Genomic DNA, 14,989 nt, shown 5'->3' with positions numbered 1-14,989 from the left:
GGCCTTAAAGTTAAGACTTAAAATCACTGAAGAGCTCTCAGGATTACTAAGAGCTAATGTTGGATTTTTAAAACCAACAGGAATGACTACACCATCTTTTTACTATTTGACAAAATGCACAGAAAACCAAAGCCAAACAAATTCCCCTGCACCTGGTCATCTTTTCTCCGTTGCCCCAAAGCTCTACATCAAGATTAATAAATATGCTTATTTTTAGTAAGCTGGATAAGAAAAATATGGAATCAAGCATAGTGATAATTCTGTGGGAGCTGCGTCATGTGTCCTACCATTGTAAGAGCTTCCTGGACTGGAATTTCTTCAACAAGAACTCCCATACTACTTAGTTGGCAAAAGAGATACAAGATGTTGCTTTTAGAACCAAGTCATGGAAAGGGATACCCACTGTCAGTACTTAAAAGTGCTGAGAATTTTAACTGATCCCCCAAAGACTGACTTAGCTGGGGATGGCAGATCTCTTCCCCAGCAAATCTTAACTTTTCCAATGAAATAGGCGTGATTTATACTATGCACTGTTGAGAGGCATTTTGGGAAAAGTTCAGTCCCTAAAATGGGCAGAGATCTTCTTTGGAGAGTTCGGCACTTTGCTTGAACAGATAGGAAAGCGTACCTCCTATCTCTCCTCCAAAGTCTTACTCGGCAGAAAAAAAAACTTGTTGAGCTTCACAGTGCAACCACCCCTTGGTAGGGATTAATCTTTTGGTGTGTATCTTCTGGTACAGTGGAGTGATCCAAACCATTGTAAGTAAAACTGTCTTTTGGATACTTTGTCATGCCTTCCGATATTCTGTTGTTCAAAACACTACAACTGACACCCTAGATACAGAGATATTTCAAAATAAAGGTACTTCTATGAGACTGTCTTTTAAAAATTTAGACCAAAGAGCAACCTTAATGGAGATGTGCTTTATAATTAGTAAAAAAATAACTAGATTCTCTGTGCCGTGTAATAATTTTACTGAACAAATAGCTCTCAAGATGTACTTTTCATATTTTTTATATACAAAAACCATAGAAGAATAAAGCTTTAAGTAATGATTTTACAGAATACGTTGCAATTAATCATGGCATAGAATGTTCCCAAATATTCAATACCAAGCTCACAAGTCAGAAGAAGCATCCATCATGGGGCATTTAAAACTGTAACATGCCCTTGTTGTCTTTGCAATTACACATGATTTTTAAGATGCCCACTCTTCAGGTGCACTTAGCTTTCACCTAATGCAAATTAATCTACCAACAAGTACTGAAAGCCTGGAGGTCTGATTTAGGGACAACATTCAGCATCACCTCAGACATTTATTACACAATAAATTAACTTACTAATTGGAAAGTTTCTCTTGAGTAATCTTTGGATAACTTAAATACACTTAGTTATGGACAACACACAAATAAGGTATCTTTTCCAAACAATCACTTTGTGCTAACATGCAGAATAACACTACTTGCAGAATTTAATTAGTGTAGCTTTTAAAGCATTTGCAAACCATAGCTAGTACTTTTTTTCTTGACTTTGGATTCAGGGGCTATGGCAGTTAAAATGAAATGTTAGCATTTTCAAGGCTACTTTAAAGTAAAAGGTAATCATACTAATTATAATGTGCTTTTTTGTACTTAATTATTTCCTTGTAGTCATCTTTCATTAAACCAAAGTTTAGAATACTAAGTAAGAGTGACTGTTCTTCATTAGTAATTTCTAATGTGCATCTAAAGAAAAAAACCCAAACCAAAATCATCCCAACTTAACCACCAAATTTAAAAATCTGGGATAAATCTATCAAAAGGCCCAAACCACTGAGTTACCAAAACATTAGCAAGAAAAAGGTTTCAGAGAGATGGAACAGTGTGATTACATTTTGAATTTTGACATTTTTAAACCTTTACTTTCATTGGTATTACACCCCCTCTTTTTTTTTTTCTTTAGATCACAGCAGAAATAAAATCATCAAGTGTGAATGATTACCCATGGTTACTCTAAATGGCAGACAACACAAGTTACAGAAACCTGGACCAAGACTTACAGTAGTAGCTTACTGCAAAAATTGAAAAGGTTAACAACAGATAAACCTTCTTTAGAATAATACATAAGAAGGGTTTTAGGAACTTTGTATCAATAGCTCATTTCAGACTATGCAGTGTTTTCTCCTCCCTTCCAGAAGTCTGTGAAATAAAGTGGTAAACGTGTTCTCTTCAATATTCGGTTCAGAAAGAGTTTAGATGCAAAAAGATTATACTTGCAAAAATATAAAAAACACATGATAAAGCAAAATATTTTTAATTAGTAAGCCAATCATGAATAAATTAATCTAAAATTAATGGAAGAAGCAGCTGTGTTCCTTCTACACGAATACTTTTTTTAGCATGTTTTAATAGTCAACTTCATTGTCTAGCCTGGGACAAAACAATTCATCCTTGAGCACTCAACAATTCTGCACACTGAGCTAAGTCTTTTTTTTAGTTACATTTTTTACATTTTCTTTACAAAAGTAATGCTTATGTACATTATATATTTTATTTCTACAATTGTTATACTTTACTGAAACTCTACAACTTTCACAGGGAGTTGGCTGAAGTCTTTAGTAAATAGGAATCATTCCTTTGAAAAAGAAATTCATATAAACCACCAACATACATCACTGTCCCTTGACATCTCTTAAGAATTTGGATTGGGAAGGGCTACTATAATAAATGTAAGAAAAAAGGCTTTACCTATTTGTACATTTCATTAAGAAATACCATCCCACACAGCTACATATATTCACCAGCTTGCAATAAACAGAGCACCATACCGCTGCACAACTGGAAACACGTATAAACCAATTAAAAGTTTACTAGTGAAACAGCTTCATCACTCCTAGCACTTTTAGACTGAAGTAAATCTGCAAAATTCTTTTGGAAATGTATACTTCTTTAGCTGTGAAGCTTCCAAACCTGTGCTGGTCACTGTCTATCGTGAAGAACAAGCATCCACTTTCATAACTTCCCATATGCTTCTCTTGGCCCATGATTCAATCTGAAGTCAAGATTTTTCTTCCATTTATTCCTTGTTCACTTACAAATCTGCTGCTGAATATTAAGTAAGAATTCATAATATGAGAAAGCTGCTTCTGTCCTATCCTCAATTAAATGCTGAAAAAAATCTGTTTTGGAAGGGTTCTCATCTCTGAAAGAAGAGAGGAAAATATTTTAGTCCAAACATTAAGCAAAAAATCCACTGTAAATTCAAGCAGAGGCATAAGTTCTAATGAATTACTTATTCTCCTTTGAAGTCCATGTTCAGTCTAAAGATAGTACGATAATCCAAAGTTTAGGTTCATTTCTAAAGTTTGTAATAGACAAGTAATCAACAGCACCTTTTTAGGAAGTGTAAGATGGAGGGAAAATGGGTGAAAGCATTTAAAATATCATGTAGAAACACAAAAAAGGAAACAAAAATGATTTTGTTTCTAGAAGTTAACAAATTTGCTCATGGCAGTGAATTCTCAAAGGCTTAAATTAAATTTTGATAGAGATTTAAAAATGGGATGTTTACATCTCTGGTTACACATAATCTCAATCTCCTCCCCAGTTTTTCTTATTAAGCAACAAAACTGAGAAATTAAACGTTGTCAAAGACCTAGTATCCAAAATCACAGCCCCAGTAAAAATTTGCTGGGGCACAGTCCTCTGTAGAGGTCTAGTACAGTGTGCAGCAGAGCTCTGCTATTTACCATGGTCTCTCAGCACTACTCGCAATTCAAGCAGCAGCCACAATGTCAACAGCTGAAAAGCTTCAGTCCTGTACTAATCTGAGTGAAAAATTCTGACATACTCTCTAAAATGTCATCTCCCACCAGGCTCAGCAAACTGAGTATTCTAGAGATGACAAATGAAATGTAAACTCAAGTATAAATATTTACAGAATTTAAACTTCTTTAAGCAGGTCATAGCTTGAGAAGTTCTCAGAACTTGCCTCATCTGTCATAAATCAACTGCTGTATGGAGCTCAGTAACAAGTAATACAATTATTAAACGATCTACAGATTATTAACCTTACTTGAACTTTTTATATGTATCTATTGAAATTATAAAAGCTATACCAGAAATTAAGCTGGTTAACACCACTGATCGTAAGGACATCCATTCCTTTAGTACATTCTTAACAATATAAAAATACGCAACTGATCACTACCAATAAACTATTAGCAACCGAATCTGTACTAGATCCAAAGATGACCTTTGTTGCTAAGGGGTTTTAAATAACAGCACTTATCAACTACAGATGTTACTCAGTTTCTTCTAGGCCAGACATTCCCACTTTTCCTCAGTGTAAATTAAAAATTGTAAATACAAGTTGCCAATAATTACTCAGTATCTAACAGGAATACTTACTTTATGACTTGAAGAACTGGACTCAAAGGTCTGCTGTCTTTAAGCCACGATATAAAAGATCGTGTCCTTTCTGAAGAAAGTGCATCTACCTCAGGAAGCTGTGTCTGGGTGAAGATAATTGAAAGAAGTCATCATCTTTTATTATCAAAACTATTTTAAAAAATAGATACTGACAGTCATAACCCAAGCCACAACTTCTATAAGAAATTACCAACCATGGATTATTACATTATACATTTTTTCTTCAGCTTAAGTATAAAAATTCAGTAATATCTGTAGGAAGCAGTACATCTTTAACTTGAATTGTCTTTCAAGCGCAAAAGATTTAGAAAGCAATCTCATCTAAAAAGTCATCTTTTCAACATGCAGCTTTCACAGTTTTTTTTTTTTGCCTTTACTTTCAATCAAGTTCTTACACGTGGCATTTTGCATCTCTGAAAAGATGATCAGAATGTGAAAATGTGAACTCTAATTGTAAGGAAATTTCAATGCAAAGATTATACTGGACTACTTGGTTGGGGAATGAGCTGAAAAAAGTAGAATTAAGAAACCTTGAGCTATTCATCTAGCTAAATACACCAACTCTTAGGCCAGTATAACTTAAGACAATTAATATGACAAAATAATTGATGACAGATTTAAAAGTAGTTCCATTGCTACCTTTGTAGTAAATGAATGAGGGACATAATTTAAAAACAAAAGATAACTTTTTAATGTTTTTTTCTTCTTAATTTCATTATAATAGATGCTATATAATCACTGAAAAAAGTTATCATCCTTCCTTCATCCAAGTTCTTCCTGAAAACTCAGTCAACTAATACCACCAACTGATCAGAGGGGACAGTTTTAAATTGCTAATACAAGCAAAATACAGAACTCTGAACAAGCAGCCCCGTAGTCTTCAAGCTCACCACTCTTTACCTATTCTTAGAATTACCATTTGTCACTTACTTTTCTCCTTCATACTATGCAAGCTTTGTAAGAAGAAGAATGTCTTCCTATGCATCTCTACAATGACTAACACATCTTTGGTATTACCTGAGTATAGCCATTCGATTCTGAACTTCTATAGCATCTGAAAAGGATCCATCCTTACCCACCACCTGCTGACATTTTGGAATCACTACCCACAGAACAGCAGTCTTCTCTTTAATTGCTGCTGTTTCATGCACAAAACTATAGCTACAGTTTACAACACAAAAACACCTCCACCAAAACACACTTCCAAGGGTCTTTGATGTTCTGATAGCTAAAAGTGTTTCTTTGTAGTCTCCCTCTCAAGCCTTAGAAGCAGCGCAAAACTTAACTGTTACACTTTACTTACAGGCCTATCATGTCATACCATAGCCTTAGTATCTTACATCATGTTTGGAGATCACAAAACTTCTGAAAACCATTATATCAACAACAAAACTCTAATCTTAACAATTCACATGTACAAAGAGATAATTTTCTCATTCATGCTATGAAATTCTATCATATTCTTGTGAGCCCACATGTATCTCCATAAAAATAATAAAAGCAGTAATGTCACAGAATAATTTTTTGGCATTCCATGAAAGCCAACATGCATATGTTTACATTCTTTATGCGAAAGCATGTAACAACTTTTATCTGTCTCCTATGAAACTGGCAAGAGGTTAGAAAGTACCCAGTAAAAAACCCCGATATTCACGGTTACATAATTAAAAACTGAAAATAAGGAAAAAATAGATTAAATGTATACTGCAGATGTAAGCACTATACAACACCGCCCTCCTACCATTTTCTGTGGTACTGATGCATAGTTTGGGTATCCAAGGACATCTTTTATGAAGTTGTTATCACAGTTTTTCCCAATCCAAATGTAAAAAACCTGTAAGATGTCAGAATCAGTTTTAGTGAAGGCCTGGCATACATTTTAGAGAAAGAGACAAGTGGTGATGTAATTGGAGTATTTCATGCAAATGAATCACTTGAGAGCTCCAATTGCAATTCATATATCTACTCTATATTCATTATTTGCACATTTACATATTAATACATTGGCAGCATACTGAAAGAATGAAGATGCCGGACACATCAACACTGGAACAGTTAATGCCATAACTTCCCACGTTACCTCCTAACAATAAAAACCTAAAACTTTATCAAGTCACACCACTGCGTCAGTTACTGCACACTGACTTCCCAATCTAAACAAGTCATAGTAAACCATCTGTTGTAAAAACATTTTCTAGTTATTTCAGACATCTGGAGACAGAAGCTAGTTTGATATTCCCATGAGCCTCTGAACTCGTACAGGGTTTAGAGCACTTTCTAGACTGCCATCAGAGTAGCAAAATGATCATCACATTATTGGAGTAGCGTAATGCTTTATCCAATTAAGTATGTTTTAGTGTAATTTCTACAAATACCCTAACATGTATCTACAGATTTTGTTCACTTCCCACAATTCCTTCAACTCTTGCATCATGTAAGGTACAAATCATAGAACTACTTTTATCTGAGAAGGCTCCTAAATCCCTGAGAAGTGCTTTGTGAAAGAGATGGTAGTACTACAATTTAATAACCATTAAGAGAAATTTTAAAAATGCAAATCCATTATTTCCAGAAAGAAACCTCAAAACTTGATGTATATGGTATATCCTGGTCAGTCTATCATGAAAAAAAATTAACCTCTGAAGCCTTCATATGCAACTTTGAAGATACTCCTCTGATCAAAACATGAAAGCCTTTCACTGGAGCACAGATTACAGCCAGGTGACCTGGAATGCTGGTTCACTACACTGTTATTGTTGAGAGTTGATTGCTTTTAATAACACAGCATGCACTTTTTTTTAAAAAAAAAAAAAAAGGTGTGAAACAAGTAACTTACTGAACCACAATCCATAAGAAAAGCTCCTTCTCTTGTCAACTTCTCTGCAGACAACTTCTGAAGAGGTGGCTGAGGAACGACTCTGTCATTTACATGTATTGTACTCTGTAACAAAAACCAATGCTCAATAACACTAGAATATAAATTAATCCTTTTTATCTTAACCAGGTAGAATAAAACAGGAAAACACACTGTTAATCTGTAGCAAAATTTTGAGGATTCTTATGTAGCAAAATGCCATGTTAAGCCTGAAATGATTGCATACACCAAATTCTACTGCCTATAGGGGTTCGCTATTTTACTGCATTCAAAAAACAGAACGTTCCTTGATTTAACATCCTGCCTGAAGCGGTACATGGGTTTCTCCACAGAGCTCTATGACTGACTGTAGAGAAGACAGTCCCAGCACAAAGCCCAGGTCACTAAGACATGTACATGTCTGCAGCCGGATGCCTGCGAGCTCTTTGTCCATAAAATTCATTGCTGGGAGAGGTGACAATCGGAACTGCAACTATCACTAGATCCATATCTGGTGTTAGGTGTTATCTGAATGTCCTGGATGCGTGTGGAGCTGGGCCGAAGTCTGGTGGTCTCATTCTTCCATTCTTCTGCCCTGGACAAACGAGCTGTTACCTCCACCCACGCATGTGTAAGTTGACGGCCTTTGTGCCATTAACAGAAGCGATAAGCTTGTCTACAGTCGTCCCCACATGCACATCTACACCAATGATGTAATGTAAAAAACCTAGGTATAAATATGGTCCCAATATTGACCCTCATTTGGCACAGGAGAAGAATCGGAACCATACTGATGGGTGGATTGACGAAATCGCTCCCCTCTCCACCCCCTCACTGGGGATGCCCTGTGGGTAAGATTCTCTACCTCAGCTTACGCTGAGTGACACTATTCTCCCTGGGTGTATTTGTGTGGTTATAATCACGATTTTACTTAGTCTTAACGTACTGTTTGTGCAGGAAGTTCAGGCTTACTTTACCACGTAGCCGGGCTACAACAGACAGGTTGTAAGCTTCTTTGGTATCGGACCTATGCTGTCTCTCTGGTAAATAAGCTATAGCTAAACCTGCGGTTCGTTTATCAACGGCAACACCAAAAGAACTTGTAAATGTTGCTCTGTAAATAAACCATCACTATTTGTGCCCCTGATTTTGCTTGTGTCTCATATTTGGTGTCGGCCTTAAGACCGGTTTTATTTTCCCCCTCTTCGCAGCACTGATCTGATAAAACAGTCTGGCTGTTAGCAATGACATTATTAAAAATAACACCCGCTTTTCTTCAAGGCAATAAAACCAAACAGAACCAAAAATAAACCAAAACCCCAGTATCTTCAGATTAAAGCTGCTCCCCCCTCTCCAATATAAAAATAGGTTGAATATCTATTAAGAAACTGTGGAGCATTCTGCAAATAGTGTACAGGAAAAACAGCCCAGAGACTAAACAAATGTCCAGATGATGAAAGATTATTAATAATAAAAATCACTATTTAAAAAAATGTATTATAGTGCAATAGAGTGGAAGCTTCTGGGGATTTATACATAATGATGAAAATCACGCTACTGAATTCCACTTGGGAAAGTACCAGGTTTACTCAATGCTCTCAAGAATCAAATGTTAAGAGAAAAGAAAACTAGCAAAAACATTTTAAAACAATCTGTAATATATGTAATAGAATTTTCTAAAGAAACAAGAAACGTAAGAACACCCTCCATCCCAAATACTTTAAACTGAAGCAGTACTAAATAGCAGATTGGCACTCTGTTATATGACGTGAAATGTGGTTTGGCAATAAATTTCAGTAGGTCAGCTCTGTATTGTTCTACTAGAAATAACTGATCTGAAACCATCTGCCAACAAAAACTAGACCTCCCCAAAACACTGCTGGTTCTTTAGAGCTCTCACACACTGAATATAGGAGTTCAGCCTAAGTTCTGCAGAAAACCTTAACGAGGCCAGATGGAAGAAGTTGGCTTCTCAAATACTGGTGGGGAGGGCTGGTGGTGGTATATAAAAAGATCAATCCCACTGAAGAACACCAAGTTTAGACTCACATATGGGAGTTTATAAAAATAGCTCACAGGTTGTGCTGAACAATACCAGCTCCTGACAAACTACTCAAGTTCCCATACAGTCTTGCATGACACTTAAAAATCAAACTCCTACATACACTTTTCCAAAGCTAGTGACTAACAAGCTCATGAAAACTTATTTAAAGAAAAAAACCACTTATTTTTGCAATTACAACTAACTTGGTATATAAAAAGATCAATCCCACTGAAGAACACCAAGTTTAGACTCACATATGGGAGTTTATAAAAGACACTGAGACTATAAATAGCTCACAGGTTGTGCTGAACAATACCAGCTCCTGACGAACTACTCAAGTTCCCATACAGTCTTGCATGACACTTAAAAATCAAACTCCTACATACACTTTTCCAAAGCTAGTGACTAACAAGCTCATGAAAACTTATTTAAAGAAAAAAACCACTTATTTTTGCAATTACAACTAACTTTGACCTTAAATAAAATCCCATCTTACTGCTTATTTTTAAAAAAATGCATCCATTTCCTAGGCTACCTCTGTAAAAGGCAAACTAATAAACCAAGGTTTCATACATGAAGTAATTCCTCAGTCTGATCACGACCATCTACAAGTACGATTCTGTTTCATCCACAACAGTCTGAGAAACCACTGGAAGTTTGTTATTGCAGACAACTTTATCTGCTTTCAGTATACAAAACCTAGAATACTCCACCTATTTCTCCCAGATGGTTCTAAAACTGGGGATGTTTCCAACGCATACAATCTTCTCTGCTTTGTGTAAGTGAAAAACATGGAATTACTGCGGTCACTGAAACGACGTGAAGTAAAACCACAGTTTTGCTCATAACGCACTACTGTACTTGCATCTCAAAACTTGAAAATACAAGTTTTTCTTGATTTCTTTGTAATTTATGGAAAATGGTCAGTTTACATTAAAATAACAGCTATAAGTTATTGAAGCACAACATCAGGTTTAACAGACCGTTAAAATTAGAAAATGTAATAAAACGGGCTTTATACATTACCTCATCAATTAACTTGTCTATTCTATACAAGTTGGGATGTATCATTTTCATCAAATGAACAAGAGGCTGGCTCTTCATCTGGCACATGGCATAAACACGATCATCCAAGCGTGTACTCGTGCCTGTTCTAAACGCTTTCTGTAAGAGACCAGTGTCGTTACTCAGACAAATCCTGTGTTCTATGTCACATCTAAACTTTTGAAAGTGTCAAGCAAGGATGACAAAGCTTTTGTAAAGAAACGTATCTTACTGAGATACATTAGAAACCAAACCAAATTCAACTTGAATACAATACCTTTAAAACTTAATCCATTGTCCCTTCTTATTGAAGGAGAGTAAGAAAAAATCCCCACACTTTGCATAAAATGTCTATGACTGGATCAGCATTTCTCATTTTCATTCCTTACAAACGTTACTAGACTGTGGAAGTCTCTAATGTAAGATATCATGGGAAGATACAAACCTAGCAGAGTTCAGAAAAGGTGGCTAAAATTAACTCTGATTTTATATTAGTACAAATTAAATCTTAAGGAAAAGCTTTCTAAGGGAAATATACTTTCATGTTTTATAGCAGTAACTAGGCTCTCATAGGATAATATTGATTTTGTAACTCACTCTCCTACTGGATTTTTTCAGGTCTCCTTTAGAAACAATAGGTAAATGATCACTGTGAGAAGCAACACAATGGAGTAAGTAACATATTCTGATTCAGTAAGTTCATATTTACTGCTATAACAAGGCTAAGGACATTAGTCCTCCTTGGCTGCCACAAACATTTTGGTTTCTCTGTGACCCAGGCTTTTCTATTATTGTTAACAAAGGTAATTTACAAAAAAACAACTTCTTTTCTCAGCCACTCCTCTCTTTCACACAGATTCTCTTGATAAGTGGACTGCCCTATTCTCACCATTAAATGCATTATTTATGCAAGTACCAAAGTAGTCCTAATCAGTGTTATTAGTGACTGAAATAATTAGTAAGCCAAACTAAATAAGATATGATTGGATTTCTTACCTAACTTTTTATTCATGATAAGAAAACAGAACCATCAGACATGAAAATCTTTAAGCTATGAGATTTATGGATAACAAAACCCTGCAGTAAGTTATCTTTTTAAGTACAATGTTTGGTAATACAAATATCCTAAAAAAAAAAAAAAAGTGAAGCCATTGCTTGACCTGGAGCTGAAGAATTCCTCAAACGGAACAATGAATTAAACATCAAACATTAATCCTCTAGTTCATACATACCTGTTTGAGAAGGGCCAAAATATACAGTGGAAACAGCTTGAGGGAATTTGGTGCTATCAGCATGGACTGCTGCAGATTTGAGGCAGTTGACATGTAGGCTGCCAAGGAGTCTACCACAGCATTAACTAAGGCATCTCTTGCATCTGAAAGACTAGATGAAACTGAGCGATCCACAGCTGTCGGGTTAGAAGGATACAAGAAGTTACTAGAATTGGCTTCACTCATTCCCTTAAATTTTGAAAATATTAGTTGCACTTTTGGGTGATAAAATTTAAGATTAAAAAAACAAACCACTACACATGTGATCCTATCTTTCTTTAAGCAGTAAGAAAGATAATTGCCCATACAGAAACTCACTTTAATGATGCTTAAAAAGAAAGGTGTGACTGATCTGCACTCTCTAGTCTCTACTCTTGGAGAACTAAAAAAATAATTGTTTAAAGCTGCAGTAGATACTTGAGACTAAATATAAATCCTGTTTTAAACCTCATACAAATAAATCAGCTATTGATGAAACTCCCTGCTGCCCTACCTCCAAGATAAGATTTGCAGCAATTAGTTTTAATTTTTTTTCCTCACAAGAAATTTCTTCCATTATTTCAGTGGCATAATTGAGATTGGTGTAAATGAAGCATCACCCTTCTCTGCTGAGAAAGGGCTGCAAACCCTTTGTCTGTAGGAAGCCACCTGCTGGACTGAATACACATTTGAGATAGAGATTTATTTCTTCTAGCTTATTTAACTATTAATATAGAACACAGCATACACCAAGATGCTGCACAAAGCCATGTAAGTTCAATGGCAGAGACCAGTCTATGAAACAGGTACTTATGACCCACAAGTAGGGGATAAGTAAGAATCCTCAACACAGCAATGAGAGCACAGAAGCATAGAAAACTCATGTCTCTCTCTGATACACTGTTGTCAGAAGTTCCCTTTTAGTCTCCAGCAACTCACTAAACCGAATTGGTCTGTTTAAGTAATCTTAGATTGCTAAAGTTTGAGATAACCACCATGATGATGATGACAGAAAATTGAGAGTTTTGATCCAAGTGTGTTATGATTCTTTGTGCTTCAATAAACTCTAGAGAACAATGTAAGAAGGCTCCTTTTAAATGATTAAAGTCAAATAAATATTCAGACTAAGGAATATTTCAGTTAATAGTTTTGGTGTAACTTCAATTTTGCCATCTTTTGTATTCTCAGGCTTCAGCTTGCTCCACTCCAACCTTTTCCTACAGGCTTCATTCACTACCTCAACAGCTGGCAAACTAAAGAATTTACAAAGATATTTCAGTCTTCCTGGGTTGTACTCACCCATATTTGCTAACAGGCATACAACTGCCTGTACATCTGCTCCTGCATATACATCAGCCAGCGAACTTACTACAGGCAAGCAAAGTGTGTGCACTCGAATTCGACGCTCACCTAATAAAAGCAAATAGAAATCATTAGGCAGTATCTCTTGACAGATTCAGTCATTACAGCATATCTCCTCTCATCTAAGATGCACTCATGTTGTAAAAATACCAGTCAGGAAACTGCAGTAACACTATCTCCCATTGCCATCTCTTAAGCTGTTCAAATTCTGCAATGCTCTAAAGGATTGAACTTATCAATCAGCACAAGTTTGTAACACAAACTAGCTGATAACGTCCAAGTAAGTGCCTTGATCCTACAAATGAAATACCACAAAATTTTGAATGGAAATCAGTGTATCTTCCATAACAGAACGTAGCTGCCATTCTTAATGCCCACTCAATGTATTTGCAACTTGCTCCAATCCATCACGAGTCTGTGATTTTGAACAAAGCACGTGCCAAACATATTACTGCTTATAACAACAGTATTCCTTTTAAGTAAGGGAATCTTGCTGAATCAAGTCTACATAAGATAGAGATAAATTACGTTTTCCCATCAAAATAGAGCTTACAAAGATTATGTGATTAACTGCCAAGTGGGCTCAGGAGCTTTGACAAGATTCTCTTAGGGTACAGAGAGCAACAGAAGGCTGTGGAACTAACTATACGAACATTAGGTTAGTAAAAGAAACAAAAAGCCCAGTAGCTAATCCATTGCAACTTATTTACCTTTGCTGGAAGTATACAAAAGAGCTGTTTGAAAACAAACCAAAGATGTGTCAGTCAGACTTTCCTCAATGGACATTTGTACAGCAAATCCAGCATCAGGATTGACATTGGCAAGGGACAATAAATCAGTAGATCGTACAAAAAAGTTCCCATGAAAAGTGTGTATTGAAAGACCTAGAAGCAGATTAAATAATTCACGGTGAGGTTAACACAGCATGAAAAACTCCTATCAATAATTGAAACCCACAGCCCTCAAGCTACATTTAAGAAAACAGCAGAATCAGTTATGTGAATCATTCAACACTTTAGCATGATTCTGTAGAGTTCATGTTCAGTTCTGATCACCCCAAATTAATGCTGCTACACATCAACTTAGTTCAAGTGAGATGATGCCATCTTAAAAAACAAAACGAAAAAACCAAATGACAAAAGCTAACATAACATCCATAAAGAAGGCAACTATCTGAATCTTCAGTGAAAGAGAAGGAACCCGAAATCTAATGTTGCTAAAGACTACGCACATTCAAAATGATAGTTAATGCGTATACACCAACTTCTCCATGAGAATCAGTATTTAAAACACACCTTTTGTACATCTTATGCGCATGACTGCTTCAAAACCAATCTTCCTTGTAAGGTATCTTTTAAGGTCTTTTTGTAACTTTTCAGCCTGAGCAGGATTATGGCTACGATGGAAAGATGGATAGTAATAGATGCATCCAGCAGAATACTTGGACATGCAAGCTGTGAAAGGAGGAAGAGATACGGTTAAGAGGTAAAACTGTGACATGAAGTAAGGACACAAAAATAATGTCCAACCTTCTGCAAGTCACATATGCGTTCATCTTGTTCTTGATATGACCCACATCTGTAACACAAGAACTGGCCCCACACTCAGGCCAGTGAAGACAGTGCTGAGTCACCCCAATACACAATTATCTAATTACACATCTACTTCAATAAACATGCTACCTTTGGCAGCTAAGACCGGAGCACATGCAGAAATATTTCATGGGGTAGAGGCAAAATTAAGTGTGTGCACAGAGACAAATCTTGGTTTAATACTGGAAGATGAGAACTCTGTTCTACCCCTTATGATTAAACTTCATTAACTCCTTGCCATCTGGCTGTTCCCTGTTCTCGAGCGGGAGTGTACCTTCTCATTTAAAACTGAAATCCCAGAATAAATTGTCTGATGCCACCAACCCAATAATCCTGTTTTTTACTTCTATCAACTTCAAAGTCAATTCCTTTGCAGCATTAGCTGCATTTACAAAAGCGCGAAAATTTTTACAGGATTCAAGAATTCCTGAAC

At 36.0% G+C, this 14,989-nt stretch overlaps 1 protein-coding gene across 1 annotated transcript in view; it reads right to left on the bottom strand.

Annotated features, from left to right (window-relative positions):
• Positions 1-2,354: 2,354 nt before the first annotated feature.
• The window catches only part of SEC24B (SEC24 family member B), a 41,061-nt gene continuing 28,426 nt past the window's right edge, over positions 2,355-14,989 (bottom strand). The window contains exons 15-23 of the mRNA XM_010132049.1: positions 14,260-14,418; positions 13,675-13,848; positions 12,902-13,012; positions 11,585-11,760; positions 10,335-10,472; positions 7,247-7,351; positions 6,152-6,244; positions 4,390-4,493; positions 2,355-3,181 (exon numbers count right to left, since the gene is read on the bottom strand). Of these exons, the coding sequence (XP_010130351.1) occupies positions 3,067-3,181; positions 4,390-4,493; positions 6,152-6,244; positions 7,247-7,351; positions 10,335-10,472; positions 11,585-11,760; positions 12,902-13,012; positions 13,675-13,848; positions 14,260-14,418 (1,175 nt within the window). The 3' untranslated portion in view covers positions 2,355-3,066. The remainder of the gene's footprint in view (positions 3,182-4,389; positions 4,494-6,151; positions 6,245-7,246; positions 7,352-10,334; positions 10,473-11,584; positions 11,761-12,901; positions 13,013-13,674; positions 13,849-14,259; positions 14,419-14,989) is intronic.

The sequence above is a fragment of the Buceros rhinoceros genome, unplaced genomic scaffold (assembly GCF_000710305.1).
Source record: "Buceros rhinoceros silvestris isolate BGI_N320 unplaced genomic scaffold, ASM71030v1 scaffold6850, whole genome shotgun sequence".
Taxonomy (NCBI): Eukaryota; Metazoa; Chordata; class Aves; order Bucerotiformes; family Bucerotidae; genus Buceros; species Buceros rhinoceros.
The sequence above is the reverse complement of the archived record's forward strand: the minus strand, read 5'-3'. Positions and strand labels throughout refer to the sequence as shown.